At 41.1% G+C, this 18,593-nt stretch overlaps 1 protein-coding gene across 1 annotated transcript; it reads left to right on the top strand.

The window, feature by feature from the left end:
• Window positions 1-14,742: 14,742 nt before the first annotated feature.
• Window positions 14,743-16,327, top strand: LOC126272918 (nucleoporin NUP42-like). The gene has a single exon (XM_049976206.1). It carries the CDS (start codon window positions 15,193-15,195, stop codon window positions 16,237-16,239), a length of 1,047 nt encoding a protein of 348 aa, XP_049832163.1. The 5' UTR covers window positions 14,743-15,192; the 3' UTR covers window positions 16,240-16,327.
• Window positions 16,328-18,593: the final 2,266 nt, after the last annotated feature.

The following is an 18,593-nucleotide window of genomic DNA, read 5'->3' as shown; positions in this document are numbered from 1 at the left end:
ACTTGGACATTCAAAATTTCTCTGTTGGTTGGGTATGACTTTGCTACACGGTTGATTTGAAATTCCCCAATAAATATATTGGGTGCCTCCCAGGTTTTTTGTGTAGAAGAGTTCTTTCTAAAATGTGTTACATACTTTTAGGGTTAAAATTTTTGCATTTTCAACACGTTTTTGCCCATTTTGGTTTGTCCACACATGCATAGGAAATTCGCCCATTGTTTTCTTCTTTTTTATCTCTTTACTGAATTAAGCATTAAATTCACCTATTAAACTTTTAACATGGTTTGAGGGAATTTTCGAGATGACGCTTTCTAATGTTTCCCAAGTTTCATTATCTTCCTCAGGTTTTTTTGGTTATCCTAGTTAACTGCCATAAGGGCATTAATTAAAGTGTTTCCTTTATTTGAGCATTTGAGAAAATTTTATTAGTCTATTACTGACAGGTTTCACCTCGATTACTGAATTTTAAATATTTTTGGAGACTGCAAAAGCAGTCCCCTTATGTGATGTATAATTAAGTATTCGTTTATCAGTTTTACTTTTAAAAATACGATAATTACCGAAATCCATGGTGTTATTGTCTGTCATTTGTATTTCTTGAAGTCCCAAAATTTGTATCATCTGTTCTTTTAACATATCCCCAATTTATGAAGTTTACTTGGTTCCAAAAGCGTTTGTACGTTAAGTGTTCCAAAAAATGTTTTTGTTTTGGTTTTAAGTTGGACAGAGGACTGCGAATTCCACTTTAGAATCATACTGCATTTTAACCTGGCTGCCCCAGAATCCGAAAGACCAGTTGCGCCAGGAAAACTGGCGGTGGATTGATCACCTGGGGTAATATTGCGTTTATCAAAATGCTCCAGATGATTGTACCCGTAATCAATTGGGGGTGAGTAGACTCATTGAGAGAACTCAGAGTGTTAAGACTGGAAGGGTTGGTTCCAGAACACAAATGTCCGCCGCACCACTGGTAAACAGACACTGACCACTTTGCCACTTGCTGCATGACAGACAAAAGTGGACTTGCTTTCATTTTGTCTTGCTCCAGACTGCTTATTCGATGTTCGCAGCTGTACCCCATATCTGATGGAACGTATGTTATAACAGTGGATTTTGTACTTTTCTTTCTTTCCATCTTTATTTTATTATTATACTTTTTCGTGGCTTAGTGCAAATGTTCTATGGCAACTTGGATATTTATTCCATCAAGTGTTCTTCCATAAGCGAGATCAGATACCTGAGAGCGAAACACTACTTAGGTTTTACAGTAATTGAACTGAGCTGACATCCACACAGTATATAAATAAGAACGTAAGTTGACAAAGCAGTTATCATTAAAAAAACATAGTATGTGAAAAAGTCAGTTCTAGTGAAGGAGAAAAATATAGCTGTTTTTGACATTGCTTGTTATATAAGGAACAAGGTAATGGATAAGGTAAACAGATTCCAATCACTCCCTTATAAATATTGCTTGAAGTTCAAAATATCCACGCGTGTACTGCCGGTCTATAGTGTCCAACGGGCACAATATTTCGGCGATCAAACATGTCGCCATCATCAGGTGAATTGACGGACTGAGCTCCAGTGAACGTGCCGGAACGGAGATCCGTGCGCTATGGATGACCAGGGGGAACTGGGTTCGGTCGCTGCGGCGGCCGATTTAAATACCCTCCGCCCGCGGCGCGCTCCCTCCGCCGTCCGCGCCCCGCGCCACGGTAGCGCGGTGAAACAGATTTCGACGGCGTCTGAGATGACGTCGGTGTGATGGCTCTGTCCGCCGTGGTCGTCACAACTATGCGTTTGCTCGATTTACTCTTGATTAACCCAATCGCTGGTTCCCAAGCCTTGCTAAGATTATAGCCACAGTCACGGTTTATGAGGTCGTCATTGGTGCGAATTTCGATGGCCTCTCTAACAACGCTGTCCCAGTATCTCGACATCTGTACCAGAATCCTCGTGCGGTCAAACTCCATAGCGTGATTTTCCGACAAACAATGTTCAGCGACCGCCGATTTGCTCGGATACATCAGTCGAGTGTGCCTCTGGTGTTCACGGCATCGATCCTCGACGGTACGCATCGTCTGACCAATATACGACTTGCCACATTGACACGGAATCTGGTACACGCCGGCCTTCCTCAAAGCGAGGTCATCTTTGGCGCTCCCCACCAGTGAACGAGTTTTATTCGGAGGACAAAACACAGTTCCGACACGGTGTTTCTTCAGAATGCGGGCGATTTTCCCCGAGAGCGCGCCTGTGTATGGAATAAATGCAGTGCCTACCTCCTCCGTCGTGACTTCATCCATCTCAACAGGTTGTGCTGCAGTGGTTGGGCGGAGAGCACGTTGGATCTGCCACTCTGAGTACCCATTCTTTCGAAACACAGTTCTCAGATGTTCCAATTCCTGGGGTAGACTCTCTGTGTCAGAGATAGTGCGCGCCCTATGTACTAGAGTTTTAAGTACCCCATTCCTCTGTGAAGGGTGGTGGCAGCTGTCTGCGTGCAAATACAGATCAGTGTGTGTTGTCTTTCGATACACCCCATCACCTAGGGTGCCATCAGCCCTTCTCCTGACCAAGACGTCAAGGAAAGGTAATTTACCCTCTGTTTCAGTCTCCATAGAGAATTTGATGTTGGGGTGTATGGAGTTTAGATGTGTAAGGAAGTCAAAGAGTTTATCCATACCATGTGGGCAGATGACGAACGTGTCGTCCATGTAACGGAAAAAGCAAGTAGGTTTCCATTCGGATGACGACAGGGCTTCCTCCTCGAAGTTCTCCATGTACAAATTCGCTACCACCGGTGAGAGTGGGCTACCCATGGCGACTCCCTCCGTTTGTTCGTAGTATTCTCCATTAAAAAGAAAATACGTGGAAATCAAGACATGCCTAAAAAGTTCAGTGGTATTCTCGTCAAACCTCTGACCAATCAACTCTAGCGACTCTCGCGGGGGTACCCTCGTAAACAAGGAAACGACGTGAAAACTCACCATGATATCTGACTCATCCAACCTGAAGCTATCAAGGCGTTTAACAAAATCCATGGAATTACGGATGTGATGAGGGCATTTACCCACATAAGGACTTAATATTCCCGTCAGGTATTTGGCCAAAAAATATGTAGGTGCCCTGATGACGGGACTCAAGAATCACATCATACACCTTTACGGGGAGGAGATGTATCGCAGCATGAAGAAATTTGAAAAGTTGCGCCACCGTAGATGTCGTTTGCTATGTACTCTTGCCTTTCTATAGAGATGTCGTTCCGAGAATGTTATTCCAAATTTTGCTAAGGTTATGCATCACATCGATTCTGCAGCAACTAGGAGAATTAAGAAGCAAGCCAGCCTCGCATTGGTACGTGAGAGAGTGCAATTCACCCGCCGGAGCCTTGAGTTTATCTCACAGGAATTACTCAAATTACATTTGCATCTGGCTACTAAGTTCACTTCTTTTTCCTGGGATTGGATTGATGGTGTCACCTGGGTGTCAGCTGATTCCGCCCATAAGAAGGCTACTGGACGTCAAACAGCTAAGTTCTCACGTCTCCTTGACAAACCATCTCTTCAGGTTCCGTGCAAGACTGTCATCAATTTGAGTGGCATGGTGTTGAGTGATGATGAGGTCTCGGTTTTGCAGAAAGATCTCAACTTCGCTCCCACCCCCAAGTTCACTCCGGTCGCAGAAATTGTTAGTGCTGTTGAACAGGTTGCAGCTCGACTTCCTCCAGAATCAGCCGAGGAAATACGTCGTGAAACTTGCCGATGAAGTCAAATATCAGCAGTAAAGAGAGGGCGGCCATTCGTGATCTGAGGGAACGCTCTGAAATTGTTGTCTTACCGGCTGACAAAGGCAATGCTACAGTTGTTGTCTCCCATAAGGACTACACTGATAAGATGCAGAGCCGGCTAAATGACGATTCCTACCGGAAGATCAGCGTTGACCCTACAAAGAAGGTGGAGAACAAGACGAGGGTTCTTCTCAAGGACGCAGATTTATCCGAGGTTGACGCTAAGATATTGTTACCCCAAGGTCCGGTACCGCCTAGACTATATGGACTCCCGAATGTTCACAAAGAGGGGGTACCATTACGCCCCATTGTCAGCAACATCAGGGCACCTACATATTTGTTGGCCAAATACCTGACGGGAATATTAAGTCCTTATGTGGGTAAATGCCCTCATCACATCCGTAATTCCATGGATTTTGTTAAACGCCTTGATAGCTTCAGGTTGGATGAGTCAGATATCAAGGTGAGTTTTGACGTCGTTTCCTTGTTTACGTGGGTACCCTGCGATAGTCGCCAGAGTTGATTGGTCAGAGGTTTGACGAGAATACCACTGAACTTTTTAGGCATGTCTTGACTTCCACGTATTTTCTTTTTAGTGGAGAATACTACGAACAAACGGAGGGAGTCGCCAAGGGTAGCCCACTCTCACCGGTGGTAGCGAATTTGTACATGGAGAACTTCGAGGAGGAAGCCCTGTCGTCATCCGAATGGAAACCTACTTGCTTTTTCCGTTACATGGACGACACGTTCGTCATCTGCCCACATGGTATGGATAAACTCTTTGACTTCCTTACACATCTAAACTCCATACACCCCAACATCAAATTCACTATGGAGACTGAAACGGAGGGTAAATTACCTTTCCTTGACGTCTTGGTCAGGAGAAGGGCTGATGGCACCCTAGGTGATGGGGTGTATCGAAAGACAACACACACTGATCTGTATTTGCACGCAGACAGCTGCCACCACCCTTCACAGAGGAATGGGGTACTTAAAACTCTAGTACATAGGGCGCGCACTATCTCTGACACAGAGAGTCTACCCCAGGAATTGGAACATCTGAGAACTGTGTCTCGAAAGAATGGGTACTCAGAGTGGCAGATCCAACGTGCTCTCCGCCCAACCACTGCAGCACAACCTGTTGAGATGGATGAAGTCACGACGGAGGAGGTAGGCACTGCATTTATTCCATACACAGGCGCGCTCTCGGGGAAAATCGCCCGCATTCTGAAGAAACACTGGGTCGGATCTGTGTTTTGTCCTCCGAATAAAACTCGTTCACTGGTGGGGAGCGCCAAAGATGACCTCGCTTTGAGGAAGGCCGGCGTGTACCAGATTCCGTGTCAATGTGGCAAGTCGTATATTGGTCAGACGATGCGTACCGTCGAGGATCGATGCCGTGAACACCAGAGGCACACTCGACTGATGTATCCGAGCAAGTCGGCGGTCGCTGAACATTGTTTGTCGGAAAATCACGCTATGGAGTTTGACCGCACGAGGATTCTGGTACAGACGTCGAGATACTGGGACAGCGTTGTTAGAGAGGCCATCGAAATTCGCACCAATGACGACCTCATAAACCGTGACTGTGGCTATAATCTTAGCAAGGCTTGGGAATCAGCGATGGGGTTAATCAAGAGTAAATCGAGCAAACGCATAGTTGTGACGACCACGGCGGACAGAGCCATCACACCGACGTCATCTCAGACGCCGTCGCAATCTGTTCCACCGCGTTACCGTGGCGCGGGCGCGGACGGCGGAGGGAGCGCGCCGCGGGCGGAGGGTATTTAAATCGGCCGCCGCCGCGACCGAACCCAGTTCCCCCTGAGCAGCCATAGCGTACGGATCTCCGCGCCGGCACGTTCACAGGAGCTCAGTCCGTCAGTTCACCTGATGATGGCGACATGTTTGATCGCCGAAATATTGTGCCCGTTGGACACTATAGACCGGCAGTACACCCGTGGATATTTTGATTATCAAATACGCCGGGAGAAACTCAAGAATCACATTGCTTGAAGTGTTTCGATATACATATTGTCGCTAGCAAATAAATGTCGATGTTTTGATATGTTATACGTGAATGTAGATTTTCCTAGCGCATACAGCTGATAAAATCTGCTAGGGCTACTATCTAGTTGGGTGTGCTGAAATTTCGCTACGTTTCGATGAGTATCATTCTCAACATCTTCTGGCGAACTGTCGAGATGGCGCAGGCTGTCGATATAAGTCCTTAGCAGCGGCCATCTCTCCCAAACTCTTCCCCCAGAGAGTGATTCAGGGATCTGTGGTGGGGAAGTGGCCACTGCAACCACCATTCAGTTGTATACCCCTGTGCTTTCTTGACACTTCGCCAGAAAATGGTGAGAATGCCACTCATCGAAACTTCGCTGAATTTTGTAATATTGTTTCACTTCTCAGCACTTTACTGAAGAAAATTAATTAAGAACATGTGTTATGAAGTTTTCTTTGTTCACTGACAGAGTTTATCGTTGTCATTTCCTAAATTTCGATGCTATACTCTGACTTTTTGTGTCATGGATAGCAACTCATGAACTCACTTTCACCATTCAGTACTAGGCTAAATGAACTGACATGGCGTGATGTGACGGACAGTGAGAATACACCCTGAAATGGTAGTGCCATGTCGTGATGGCCACTGTGAACTGGCTGCTACACTGAGAAAACAGATATCAAAATTCCTTTGATTTAAGCTGTTGTAAATAATACTAGCTGGGGAATATGGCACCGCCTGGATCAGAACATATGGTATGGGGGAAGGCACGAGTACCATTATGGATATGAGATGCATACAGACATATATCTCATTAAGGATATTATGAATGCAGGTATCCTATTGGTAATGTAGTTTGCTCACAACGCATGGTAGTGGGTAAGTATGGCTGGCAAAACTCTGAGTAATATGGAGCAATAAATATTCTTAGGTGTAAGGTGGCTATAATTTCACACCTTACAACCACTCATCTACATACTTTGATGTGATTTAAATCGGAATTAGGTATCATTTGATAGGTTGCACATAGTATATATGAATATTTAAAGAAGACTGACATTGTCAAGTACACCTTGTGAATAGTTGTTAACCCTTATTGCATGAAAGGGATGGATTGTCTTTATTATCAAAATGGTGTAAAGTATGGTTGCCTATACTAGCAGACGTTGGAACGCCAGTGGAAATGAAATGGCAGGGGTAACTCAGGTCATGAGTGGAAAAGTCTGCACAGGTGTGTTGGTCCTGCTGAACACAGGAAGTAGTCCAAGACGGACGGTTAGGGCACCTGAGAGCTGAAGCACAATACAGAGGCGGCCGGGCGGTCTTGTAGGGAGACCAGAAGGATAACCAGATGATACTTTGGAAACTCTGAAAATCTTGGACACAACAGAGAGGAACAAGGAAGCGTTACCTCGGAAATCGTGTGGGCTGGGTTATTTCTGAGGATTTTTACACTGAGAAGCGTACCATTGCATGAATTCCTAATTAATGAGTATAGGTATTTCCTGGCAAACTATCCACGCCAGAAGACAAAAGGCTAAAATATCTTTGGTCAGCGTTCAGAAGAATCTGTATAGAGGGAGAGTATTCCCTGGTTTCGAGAATATGATTCACCTTCTGCAGTTACAAGGAAGGGGAGCCGAGCTTTGCTGGGAAGCCAGAAGTGGAGAGAAAAAGGCCTTATGTTTTGATCGCACGTGTTAGATGGTCGCTCAGTATCAGGTTTGTTGGTACATATGGACTTGCTATCTTTGCTCTCAGGAGGTTTTATATTTAGCAAACTGTCAGGCACTGTACTGTTGCGAACTTATACGATTCTGGACTTAGGTTTGGGGTAGGGAGTCGTCGATAAGCTCGCAGCATTCAGTGACTGAGAGCACATCATCTGTCTATACTCACTTTGAGGCGTTATCTGTACTCTGTCCTTGTGGCTGGGAGTACGCGTTTCTAGTCTCTAGAACGCAGAAAAAATGGTTCAAATGGCTCTGAGCACTATGGGACTCAACTGCTGTGGTCATTAGTCTCCTAGAACTTAGAACTACTTAAACCTAACTAACCTAAAGACAACACACACATCCATGCCCGAGGCAGGATTCGAACCTGCGACCGTAGCAGTCGCACGGTTCCGGACTGCGTGCCTAGAACCGCGAGACCACCGCAGCTGGCTAGAACGCAGAAAGGAGAAGACAGTATTAGATTATACTAATCAGAGGACCACCCTCTGCCATCCTAGTGTTTGAATGAGTTTTTTTTTATATTTTGTAGCTGGAGTTCTTCCGTCGTCACAGACGTGTATGAGAACCATCACTCTGATGTACCGGACGCTGTACATACGGTGATATTGCTAATTGCTGTGGCTTATTAGGACTACATAGCTAAACAGCTGTGATCACGTAACTATTTCCACTGAGGTTGCACACCACTGTAGATCATCCCTGAAAGCAGTGTCTTCCAGAATGATGTCAGTCGTCTCGCATTATTTATATTAGATTGTGTAGACATAAAAGGGGCAGATTTGGGAAATTAATCAGTAATATTAGTCAGGAAAATCCTTTGTATCTCTTTATGTCCATTGGACATTGATACATAAACATTGTGATATATGAAAGGGTTTTCATCTACAATAAATGTTAAACAGAAACAACATTTATCATTTAGTAGTTACTAGATACTTTAATCATTCATTTATGTTCATGTTGTAATTTATATGTTAAAGAGCAAGAAGGAGGAAATAACATCATTATCAAGAGATGGAATACCATGAAAAATGTAGCTAACAAAATTAACTTACAGGGTGCTAGAAAACACTTTGCATAGATCATACGGAGAGTGAACCATATATCTGAGAAAATGCAGTTGGCACAAATTGAACAAGATTTCCAGAAGACAAATACACAACACTTCTACAGAACGTTTAGGGCCAATTTCACCAAGTACAATCCTCCAAGCCTACACTCCAAATGAGAAGCTAGCTTCCAATGATAAAGACAACTGCCAGATATTAGCGAATTACTTTACAGCTTTTCTGAATTGTGAACCTCCAAACTCCACATGTCCCTTTACCGATTATATATAGGTCCACCTAAATTCATCACCACCCACGAAAGAGGAAATCAAGCTAATTATTCACTTGCTTAAAAACAATAAAGCACCAGGTGAAGATTCTATAATTGTTGGCCTTTGGAAGTATGCAAGGAATAAGGAGTAGATAAACTAACATAAATTATCAGCCAAATTTGGGAAACTGAAAGACACCCACATGGCAAGAATTCTGCTCTAATTCATCCTCTTCATAAGAAAGGCGACAGAACAGATATAAATAACTATTGTGGTACCTCTCATATCAACAACCTATAATATTCTGTCGAAAGCTCCGCAAACTAGGACAGAAGAACAGCTAGACCCACAGCTGCATGAGTATCAAGGAGGCTTCAGGAAGAGGTGATAATGTGTCGAACAGATAATTAACCTCAAATCCATCCTTTCGTACCTGAAGCTCAGGAATAAAAATTTTGTTGTGACCTTTGTGGATTTTAAAAAGGTATACGATCGATTGATCGTAAAACCCTGATCAGAATTCTAGAAGAACTTGGCCAAGACAAGAAGACCAAAGTGCTCATCCAAAAAACCCTAACCAACACAACCTCAAAATTGAAATCTAGAGGAGTAACATCAAAAGCTTTCGAAATCAAGACTGGAGTGAGGCAAAGAGATGTGCTCTCATCTCTGCTCTTCAACTGTGCTCTCAAGAAGGTGATTCGTGAGTGCAAAGAACTGGAAAACCAAGGAATTAAAAATAGTCAGGCTGGGTTACAAGAAACAAAATCTTGAAATCGATTGTCTCGCTTTTGTAGATGATTTTGCAATTTTTTCTGACTCCATGGAAACAGCTGAGAGACAGATTATTGAGCTTAACATACAAGGACAGAAGACTGGCCTCCAAATTTCATTTGATTTAACGGAGTTTATAACGAACATAGGTTCACCACTAGGGGAGCTTGTAGAGGGAGAAGGTAAAATTTAGCGGGTCGAAAAGTTTAAATATCTCGGAGAATCGGTAACAGCCACCTTATCAGACAAAGACATATCACGCATGAACCAAATGGAAATGGCATTCCATTTAACCAAAAACCTCTACAGCAAATGATCAGTACCGCTCAATGCAAAGTTAAGGCATTACTGAAGTGTTATCCATTCAGAGGTCTTGTACACCTCTGAATGCCTAGTAATGAACAAAAATGGCCTAATCGAAAAATTGGAGCTCAAGGAAAGGAATATCGTGAGAAAGATATGGGAAATATAGAAGATGTCATAATTGTGAACGGTATTCCCACATAGAGAAGATAACTGATACCATCCGGAAAAGAAGGATTATTTTTTATGGACATATGACGCAAATGAGATCTGGAAGACTCACCAATCATATGGTCGACTACTTTCAGGAGAAGAAGAATAAATGATCCTGGTTCACAGAGGTGGAGAAAGATCTTAAAGAAGTGAGGATCACCCATGATGACATTCTGGGGCATGTCCCACTCAAGGAGAAACTTATAGCATGGCAGGGTTTCCAAGAAAAGCCAAAACTAAAAACAGAAAAGGCTTGGACCCAGAAGAGGTAGGAGCAACACCAAGAACAAATGTGGGAGCACTGGGCAAACATCCAAACACGTAAAGCAAGACAATTGAAACAATGTGGTCCAAAGATGACCTATACGAAATGAATTAATTAATTAATTAATTAAGAGATCCTAAGATCTGCTTCAGGGGGTAGTCAGACAGGGCCAAATCTTAATTTTCACGTTCAGTATTTTCCATTGTTCACACTCATTTTACACCAGCCTGGAGTAGCATCTTGGAAAGCTAAATAATATATGACTTTCTAACTTTGCAATACATGTGAAACTGTTTTTATTGTTTCAGTCATGATGCAGTCAATGGTGATAGAGTCCGCAACATGTTTGATCTGTACTGTGGTGGGTTGAAGTGGGTGATTGTGGTTGGCAGATGTTCAATACAATTTGCGACATGAACATTTAGCACTCTTAGAAAAATCTATATTCTCTGTGAGTTTTGGACTTTACTATATTAGTGAATATACTCGCTTACACTGTTCTCACACTGTTTCTTCTACACCGGCATTAACCCTATGCTGCAGAGAAACATTTAACTGTGGGTCAATGTGAAGTGATTGGCAAAAATGCGATAAATTATGAAAAGGATTATATTCACAAAGAATAAGCGAAATATTTAACCAAAATCATTGCAGTATACTATTCGATTGTTCATTTGTTACTTGCAAGTATTTTTTTCTTTGAGTCTATCTGGATTTTTTTCTTTGTGTGTCTGTTGATTATTCACGAAGTGTGACTGACAAAAACGCACTGAGAGATCAAAATCTGATATATTTGATACTACATGTCGTTATTTAAGTATGAATGACGAAACCCTGCAAGCTTCGGATTATGTCAGATGAATGAAACAATTGACGGACTTTCACACGTACAGTAAAATTTGTAAGTCACAGAGTATACAATGACGAGCCAAAACATTATAACCACCTGCTTAATAGCTTGTTTGTCGATCTTTGGAACGAAATACATCGGGTGTATCAGGGATCCACTAGTTTGTTGGTAGGTTTGTGGAAGTATGTGTCATTAGATTTCTATGCACAGGTCATGTAACTCGAGTAAATGCGGGGGCCAGCATTAATGATGGGCTGCTGAATTGCGTACAGGGTGATGGCGCCCAGTACCGATCCATATGGGTTCCATAGGATTTACATCAGGCAAATTTGGTTGCTGAGACAATGACGCAAGTTCATTATAATCCTCCTCAAACCATTGTAATACAGTTCTGTAATACTGTCGGGGAAGACATCAAGCATGAAGGGATGCAGGTGGTTCACAGTTATCAGTGTGTTTTCGATACTACTACATGTTCCATGCTATCGCAGGAGAATGTCTCCCATAGCTTAATACTGCTCACAATAGCTTGTGTCCTTGACGCGCTGCACAGTTTGAGCCTCCTTTCACCTCGATGGCGGCGTTTGTGCAAACGACCATCGATTTAGTGTAGAATGTTGGATCAACATGTGAACACATAGGACTGGTCTGCTGCAGAGCTCCATGTTCAGCGATGCACAATGAATGGTGTACTCTGAAAACTTGTACATCCACCAGCATTGTGTATTTCGGTAAAGATTCCACAGATCACCATCTATCCTACTTTACAGAGCAGACTAGCCTTCAAACCCCACATTCTGTGCGAAGTCGTGGACATCCAACCATTTAGTGCCTTGTGGTAGTGTAACTGTCCTTCTACCTCTTTCCATAAGTGCTAAAGACAGAAGCATGTGAACATTCGATCAGCCCCGTTGTTTTCGAATACTTGTTCACAGGCTTTGAGTAATAATAGTCTGCATCAAAGTTACTAATCTCAGTAGATTCCCCCATTTGAAGCCCATATCTTCGCTAGGATGAACCCCTGTTGTGTCTGTTCTTCTTACATGTTGCTTATTACGCATCACATGCCCACAGTAATTATCTTTTATATTTGTTGTTTTTTAACTTGTATATACATTCTGCACTATACATGAAACCTGCATAATGCTTAGTTTTCGTGTATCATAGTTGTGTCATTAGTTAAAATTCTTTTCTTTCCTATTTAAATGGGAATAGCGTTACTGATTCATTCTTGTGCACATGTGTTAATCGTAGCATTGCATTTATGTATGAGAATACGACACGTCCTGTCATTTATGGTACTTGATTTCTGCATCGTGCACAATGTTCTGTTTTCGTATTTCATAATTTTCGACAATATTTAAAATTATATTTGTGTGGATATTTAAATATAAAGATGTTAGTGATTCGTTTTCATGTGTTAAATTCACTGTTGCATGTTTAAGCAACCCTCATACCATCAATAACATTGTCAATACTGTCAGTTGGGAATTCGATTTTACAAGGAGTGACCCAGCTATTTCAGCAGTATCTGGTAAAGAAAACAATGAAAACGAGGTAGGCCTAATGTGTCAAAGAATCGCTGAAAAAAGAAGCGATTTCTCATATGTTAATTTACCAACTAAAACACAGAATGAAAAGATTTCATAAAATAATTTCGAATGAGTCCTTCATATTACAACAAATTATTAATTTTGGTACAACATAAAAAATAGAAGCAAAATACGTTAATGGGAGAGCCAACCGCAATAGATGAGAGATTAGTTGAAACTTCGAGGTTTCGAGCGGCAGGCAGGTCTTTCAAATGCCTGAAGTTCAGTTCTGTAATTATAAGAAAAAACAATAAATTAGGAGACCCAATACTGAAACCTCTAAAGTAATTGTATCTGTTCTGCAATGTTATACTCGCATTTGGGCAAAAAAGCCAACTTTTTTACGCTTTGTGATAATGTGGTGACATTGACATGTATTTTGCAGTCATCACATACTTATGCCGAGCCCTACTATGCTTTTAAATTAATAAAGAAAGCACTGCCATAATGAATCCTCCACTATCACCATAAAATAGATAAAACTTCCTCTGCACTGTTTTATTAAAACTGTTTTGTTATAAAAGACTATTAGAATAACTGAATGTTATGTTCAAAAATGAACTAAAAATAAACAGTGAACACTTATGCTATGTGGATGGTTCACAGAGCTCTGTCAACATATGAATGGCGGACATTGTCAAAATATCCATTCCCGACCTCATATGTTTAGTGTGTATTGACAATACTGAAAATATTTTCTAGCGTACCAACACTGCTTGTCAGTATTTCTAGTACTGATCTCATAGGAGACCTCCTACAGTCAACATTATGATGGTTTGACACTTTTATTCACTGTGTAAGGGGCCTTTTCGAGAATACTGTTTTTAATGTGCAACAAAGCGTCCAACTTGTATTTGACACCTAAGAGGTGTTGCATGTTGAAGACTCCAGCTTGTGTTGAATAGGCTGTAGCAAGTGTTATAGCTGTCACTGTGGTAAATGTGTGTGCTTAGAACTGTGGACCAATCCGGACTAAGCCAAAGGCTTCTTATTGGCAGTTACAAACGAAGGGAAGGTGAGGGCTGGCAGAACTTTGATACCCCTTCAACCCAACTATTTTACTGCTTCAAAATATAAATATAATTTATTCGACCAAAAGTAAATGCAGATATAATACAAAATACCTTAAGAGGAAGGCAGGCTATGTCACCATCAAGCGATGTTGTGTTCACAGTAGACAGGAATCAACCTAATGTCTCTCACTTAGCCTCATACCAAACAGCGAAAATAAGGTTATGTGGTACTACCCTTGATTCATGCAGACAGAGCAGAGTATTAGAACTGATGACCTATCAATGTTAAAGTTTATTAATGGCCAAAGAAAAAATTCATAATGGCTATTCTTGATACATCTTGTACGGTAAAGAGATGAGAATTGAAATAACAACAAATGTGCCATCCAAACACTTCAAAACATTGACCTTTTTTGTTAGCAAAAATATATAAATGCAAACATATCAAATAATATTTATAGGGAAATATCTAGATCCTGTCTTTCTTGACTATTGGAATTTTTCTTTAAGCATGAATCAATGTCAAAACAACAGAGCAGACTTTCTCACTATTGAAAAAAAGGTAGAAAAAAAATACTTCATCGATTTACGTTGTTATTTACACAGGCTGTAGGTTTTTTCTTTGGCTAGTTATTGTAAAACTGTAATAATTTTTCTAGTTTCAGCAGAAAAAATATCTAGTCGCTGTGGAACATTAGTAAGTGTGATTTCTTGTCTAGCTTGTGCAGCAGCATCGTGGGGCAAATCCGGAAACGCATCACTTGCACTTTTATTTTATTTATTTATTTATTATTATTTTTTTAATGTCTCGACCGGTTTTGGCTCCTAAGTTCATTTTCCAAAGGTTATACATTAGCATCGTGAGAGTACAAAGACAGTCTGCGTTCATGCGATTTCAAATTTGCAGTGTTTCAGGGAAAGAAACTAAAATAATAAAATATAAACTTAGAAGGTGCAAAAGCTCAAAATGAAAAAGCTTAACGAAAGTAGGTTAACTCCTGCTGTTGGCAGACGACGACTCCCTTCCCCCAATGTAAACGACAAATAGTTCTTCCTGACAAACCAACATCATAATGAATTTTGAGTCACTAGAATATTGAATGCAGCATGTGGAACCGACAACTGACAGCTCTACTGCAGCTTGAGCCACTGGCGTCGATTAAGTTGCAATTAGGAACTCAGGCTTACGGATGTTGATCTTCTCTTCAACGAACGTCCTTGCAACAACGCAGAGTTGAAGTTCTTAGCAGAAAAGTCTTTGGGTTGTTTTGGGAAACAGCATGGTGCTGATGGTGATCGGGAAGTACGTTTTGAAGTGCTGAAGATGGTTGTATGTCGATACTTTCTACAAGGCATATGTAAGTTTGGAAGTAACTGTAGATATGAACACTCATACCGCGAATATGAAAACGAAGGATCACCAACGAGTAGTTACAGAAGAACTTACGGTGGACAGTATCATGAGAGTGCAAACAGATACAACACCGCCCCTCAGAATCCAGCACTCTCCAACATACGGGATCTAATGCAAGTTGTTATAAATGAGTTGAATCTAAGTGAGCGAGGTGGGCAATGGCCGCTATCATGTTTTGCTCCTTTTAAGGAGAAGCCATGTTATCCAGGTCTGGACGATTACTCTCCTGAGGAAGTGCGATGGCAGATGTACGAGGCTGTGAAGTCAGGTTCTGTTGACGAGTGTAAAAGACGCATCCAACAACTCCATGAGTCATACAAGGTGAAGAAAAATAATATTCTTCATCCTACTGCTGAAACGTATGCAGTCGTTGAAAAGCTTTTCAAGGGTGAAATTACAGCAACAAACTTCGCGCCGTTGCCTGCTGCACCACCTGCAAACTTCTCTTTCAACATGTCAAATAGCGGGGAGAGGCGAGCAACACCCAGTCTATTTGGTGGTGGGGCGGTTGCAGTTGGCGGCGTTAACAATAACAACACACCAAATCTTTTTGGCGGATCTGGAGAAACTGTTCAACAAAGAAGTGTATTTAACGTGACAGCACAAGGCATTCCTACAGCTAACGTGTTTGGAAATAGACAGACATCAGCGCCAGCACCCATGTATGGTGGCACAGGTGCAGTTACAAACAATGTGTTCCATGTTGAAACGGGAAACTTGAATAAGAGCAACTTTTTTGCGAACAACTCGCAACAGATGTCATTTGATAAGTCACTTCAACAGCCTGCTGGTTTTACACAGCAAAGTGCCCAAGTAGGAAACGTGTCAGCTGTACAAACTGATGTTTATACAAATCTGAATGAACTTGTGGAATCTGAACGAAATTCATTTAGTGCACAGACATTTGCAATGGGTCATATACCCAAAAGGCCGCCACCAAGAGAATTCTGCGTGTAGCAGCTTAAATTATTGATTCAAAATTGACATGAGCGATGCTTACCCATTCTTTTAAAAGCATACAAAAATAAATGATATTGAACTCTTTTGTTCTCTGTATTATTCAAAAACCTAATTTTCGTCCATTCCAGTATTTATGTTGAAAAATAAAATTGGCAAGGGTATAATGGATATGTAGTTAGTTACCTGTTTAGCCCATGTGACTTCCACATGTGCATACACAGTGTTTCAGAAAATGTAATTAAGGTAAACTAATTCCAAACAGTACATCAGTAAAGCTGATTAGTGTAAATTGAGATTTTAGTGTTTTGCTGGACACACATGGCTGGAAAATCATTGTGTTCTTCACTTGTGAGTCATCTTTCTTGTACCTGTGAATGTTAGTGATGCCTTCAAAGTTAACTGAATAGTTTTTTGAATTAGTAGAAGGGGCCACAGAGAGTGGCGGAAGTATGGTTTACCAATGGGGTCGGGAAAGGGACAAGCTGTGTTTTCTCATTCACTGCTGGCAGAACATATGTGAAAATTCTAGGCTAGCTGTTTACAAAAGTATAAGAGGTACACACTTCATTGGGTACTGTAGCTGCAGTCTTCCAAGGAGTGTAGCTAAAAAATTCATCTCTTACGTTGACGCAGATTGATTGCATGATGAAGCATTTTGTAATTTCTACTAGCCAACACTGCTTTACTATTTGTTATTGTCAGAACACAAAGATTTGTAGTGGCCAGGTGCAAAACTAGCAGTGTGGTACAAATGTAGGGAACCATGTTATCAAAAGCTATAGGCCTACAAGTAGTGTGCAATTAGGTTTATTACTTGTAAATACTTATCTTAGTTGTGATACAGTGTGATAGCTTTTCTGGATCACATAAAGTAGAGCTGTCACCCCAAATTACTTTACTAGGCATTGTTTTTTAGGGATTGCATGAGATCTAATGGTGAAAACTCATGTTCCTCAAACATACAACTTGGGTAATCTTATGAAACACGCTGCTTTTCGTGATGGTTAGGTGCACTTGCAATCCTCGTGATGTTTGATAGCTGCTGACAGCACCTCAGTAAACAATGTGCATACATCATCTGTAAGAATAGATTGTTTTCTGTGCAAGACCAAAAAGAAGTCCTAGGTAGATAATATAGTGATGGTGGAAAACTCAGCACCTTATCTCATAATTGCTACTAGTCTCAGCTGTAAGAAATTTACCTTGCCATTTGAATTTCTGAGGAATTAATCCCTGTTACATATAAGCATTTTAGGTTAGGGTCTATTTTGGCTGTTATTGATGCCAATTAGCACTAGGTTTATTGTTACCGGTCACAATTTCTCTTATTTCCACTATATCTCCATTATGTGGTGGAATTATTGGAATGAATAAGACACTCATATGTTGAGTACAGCTACTAGACAGTGCCACAATTACCGTCATACACAAAACACACATTGTATGTGTTTGTTAATTCACGTAAGTCCACCAGATGATAAAGATTTAAACCTCTGAAATGCATAGTGAAAATGAAATAAATTGTAGCTGGTAAGCCTATAGAAAACTTGTAGTTTTTGTCAGTCTTGTAGTCTTTGTTACTCTAGAATTCAGCTGGAAGAAAAGACAAAATCTGTGCAGTTAAAGTGGACTCTAATCCTTTTCTCATCAGCATTGCTTATAGGAAACACCTTTTGTAGGTATCTGCTACATCAGATCAATTTTAACCACTCTTTGCCAGTGTTTATTTCAAGCTTCATGCCAGTAGTAATTGTTCGTGACTGCAGATGGTGGAAGCTCTCGAGTACAAGGGTAGGAAACAAATGTTGACTGACAATTTGCTGTGATCCTCTTTGCAATGAATTGATGATAAAAACAGTGTAAAATATGAGAGTTTTTCACTTTCTCTTACAGTGTAATAACTTTCTTTTGTTATAACAATTCTTCCTGTGCAAGTACATCATTGATTTCTCTTGGATAATAATTTTCGGGTAAGGTAATGTATGATGAATTTCATGTTGCTTTAAAGCACCAATGGAGTTGAGTGGCAGTACCACTATTTAGTGCCTTGCTTAACAAAACTACTGTCATAGCAGTTTGTAAACATACTTTCATTGTGTCTGGGTTGTTGATTGATGCTGATCTAGATTTTGTAATGAATTTATCTGATAATGATTTCAGTGCATACATGAATGCCCCTCAAGATGTATCTGTTGTTGGGGACAAAGGTTAAAATGAAGTTATCAAAATAGGTGAAGATTCTTGAGCTCTTTGAGAAGCAGCTGTCAGGAATTTCATTCACTTGGTGGAAAAGGAGTAGGAGTCTGAAATTTCAGCAGTTAGGTAGTAGAGACAGAATATGAAATTCCAAA

The sequence above is a fragment of the Schistocerca gregaria genome, chromosome 5 (genome assembly GCF_023897955.1).
Source record: "Schistocerca gregaria isolate iqSchGreg1 chromosome 5, iqSchGreg1.2, whole genome shotgun sequence".
NCBI lineage: Eukaryota > Metazoa > Arthropoda > Insecta > Orthoptera > Acrididae > Schistocerca > Schistocerca gregaria.
This window is presented reverse-complemented; position numbering and strand designations above follow the sequence as displayed.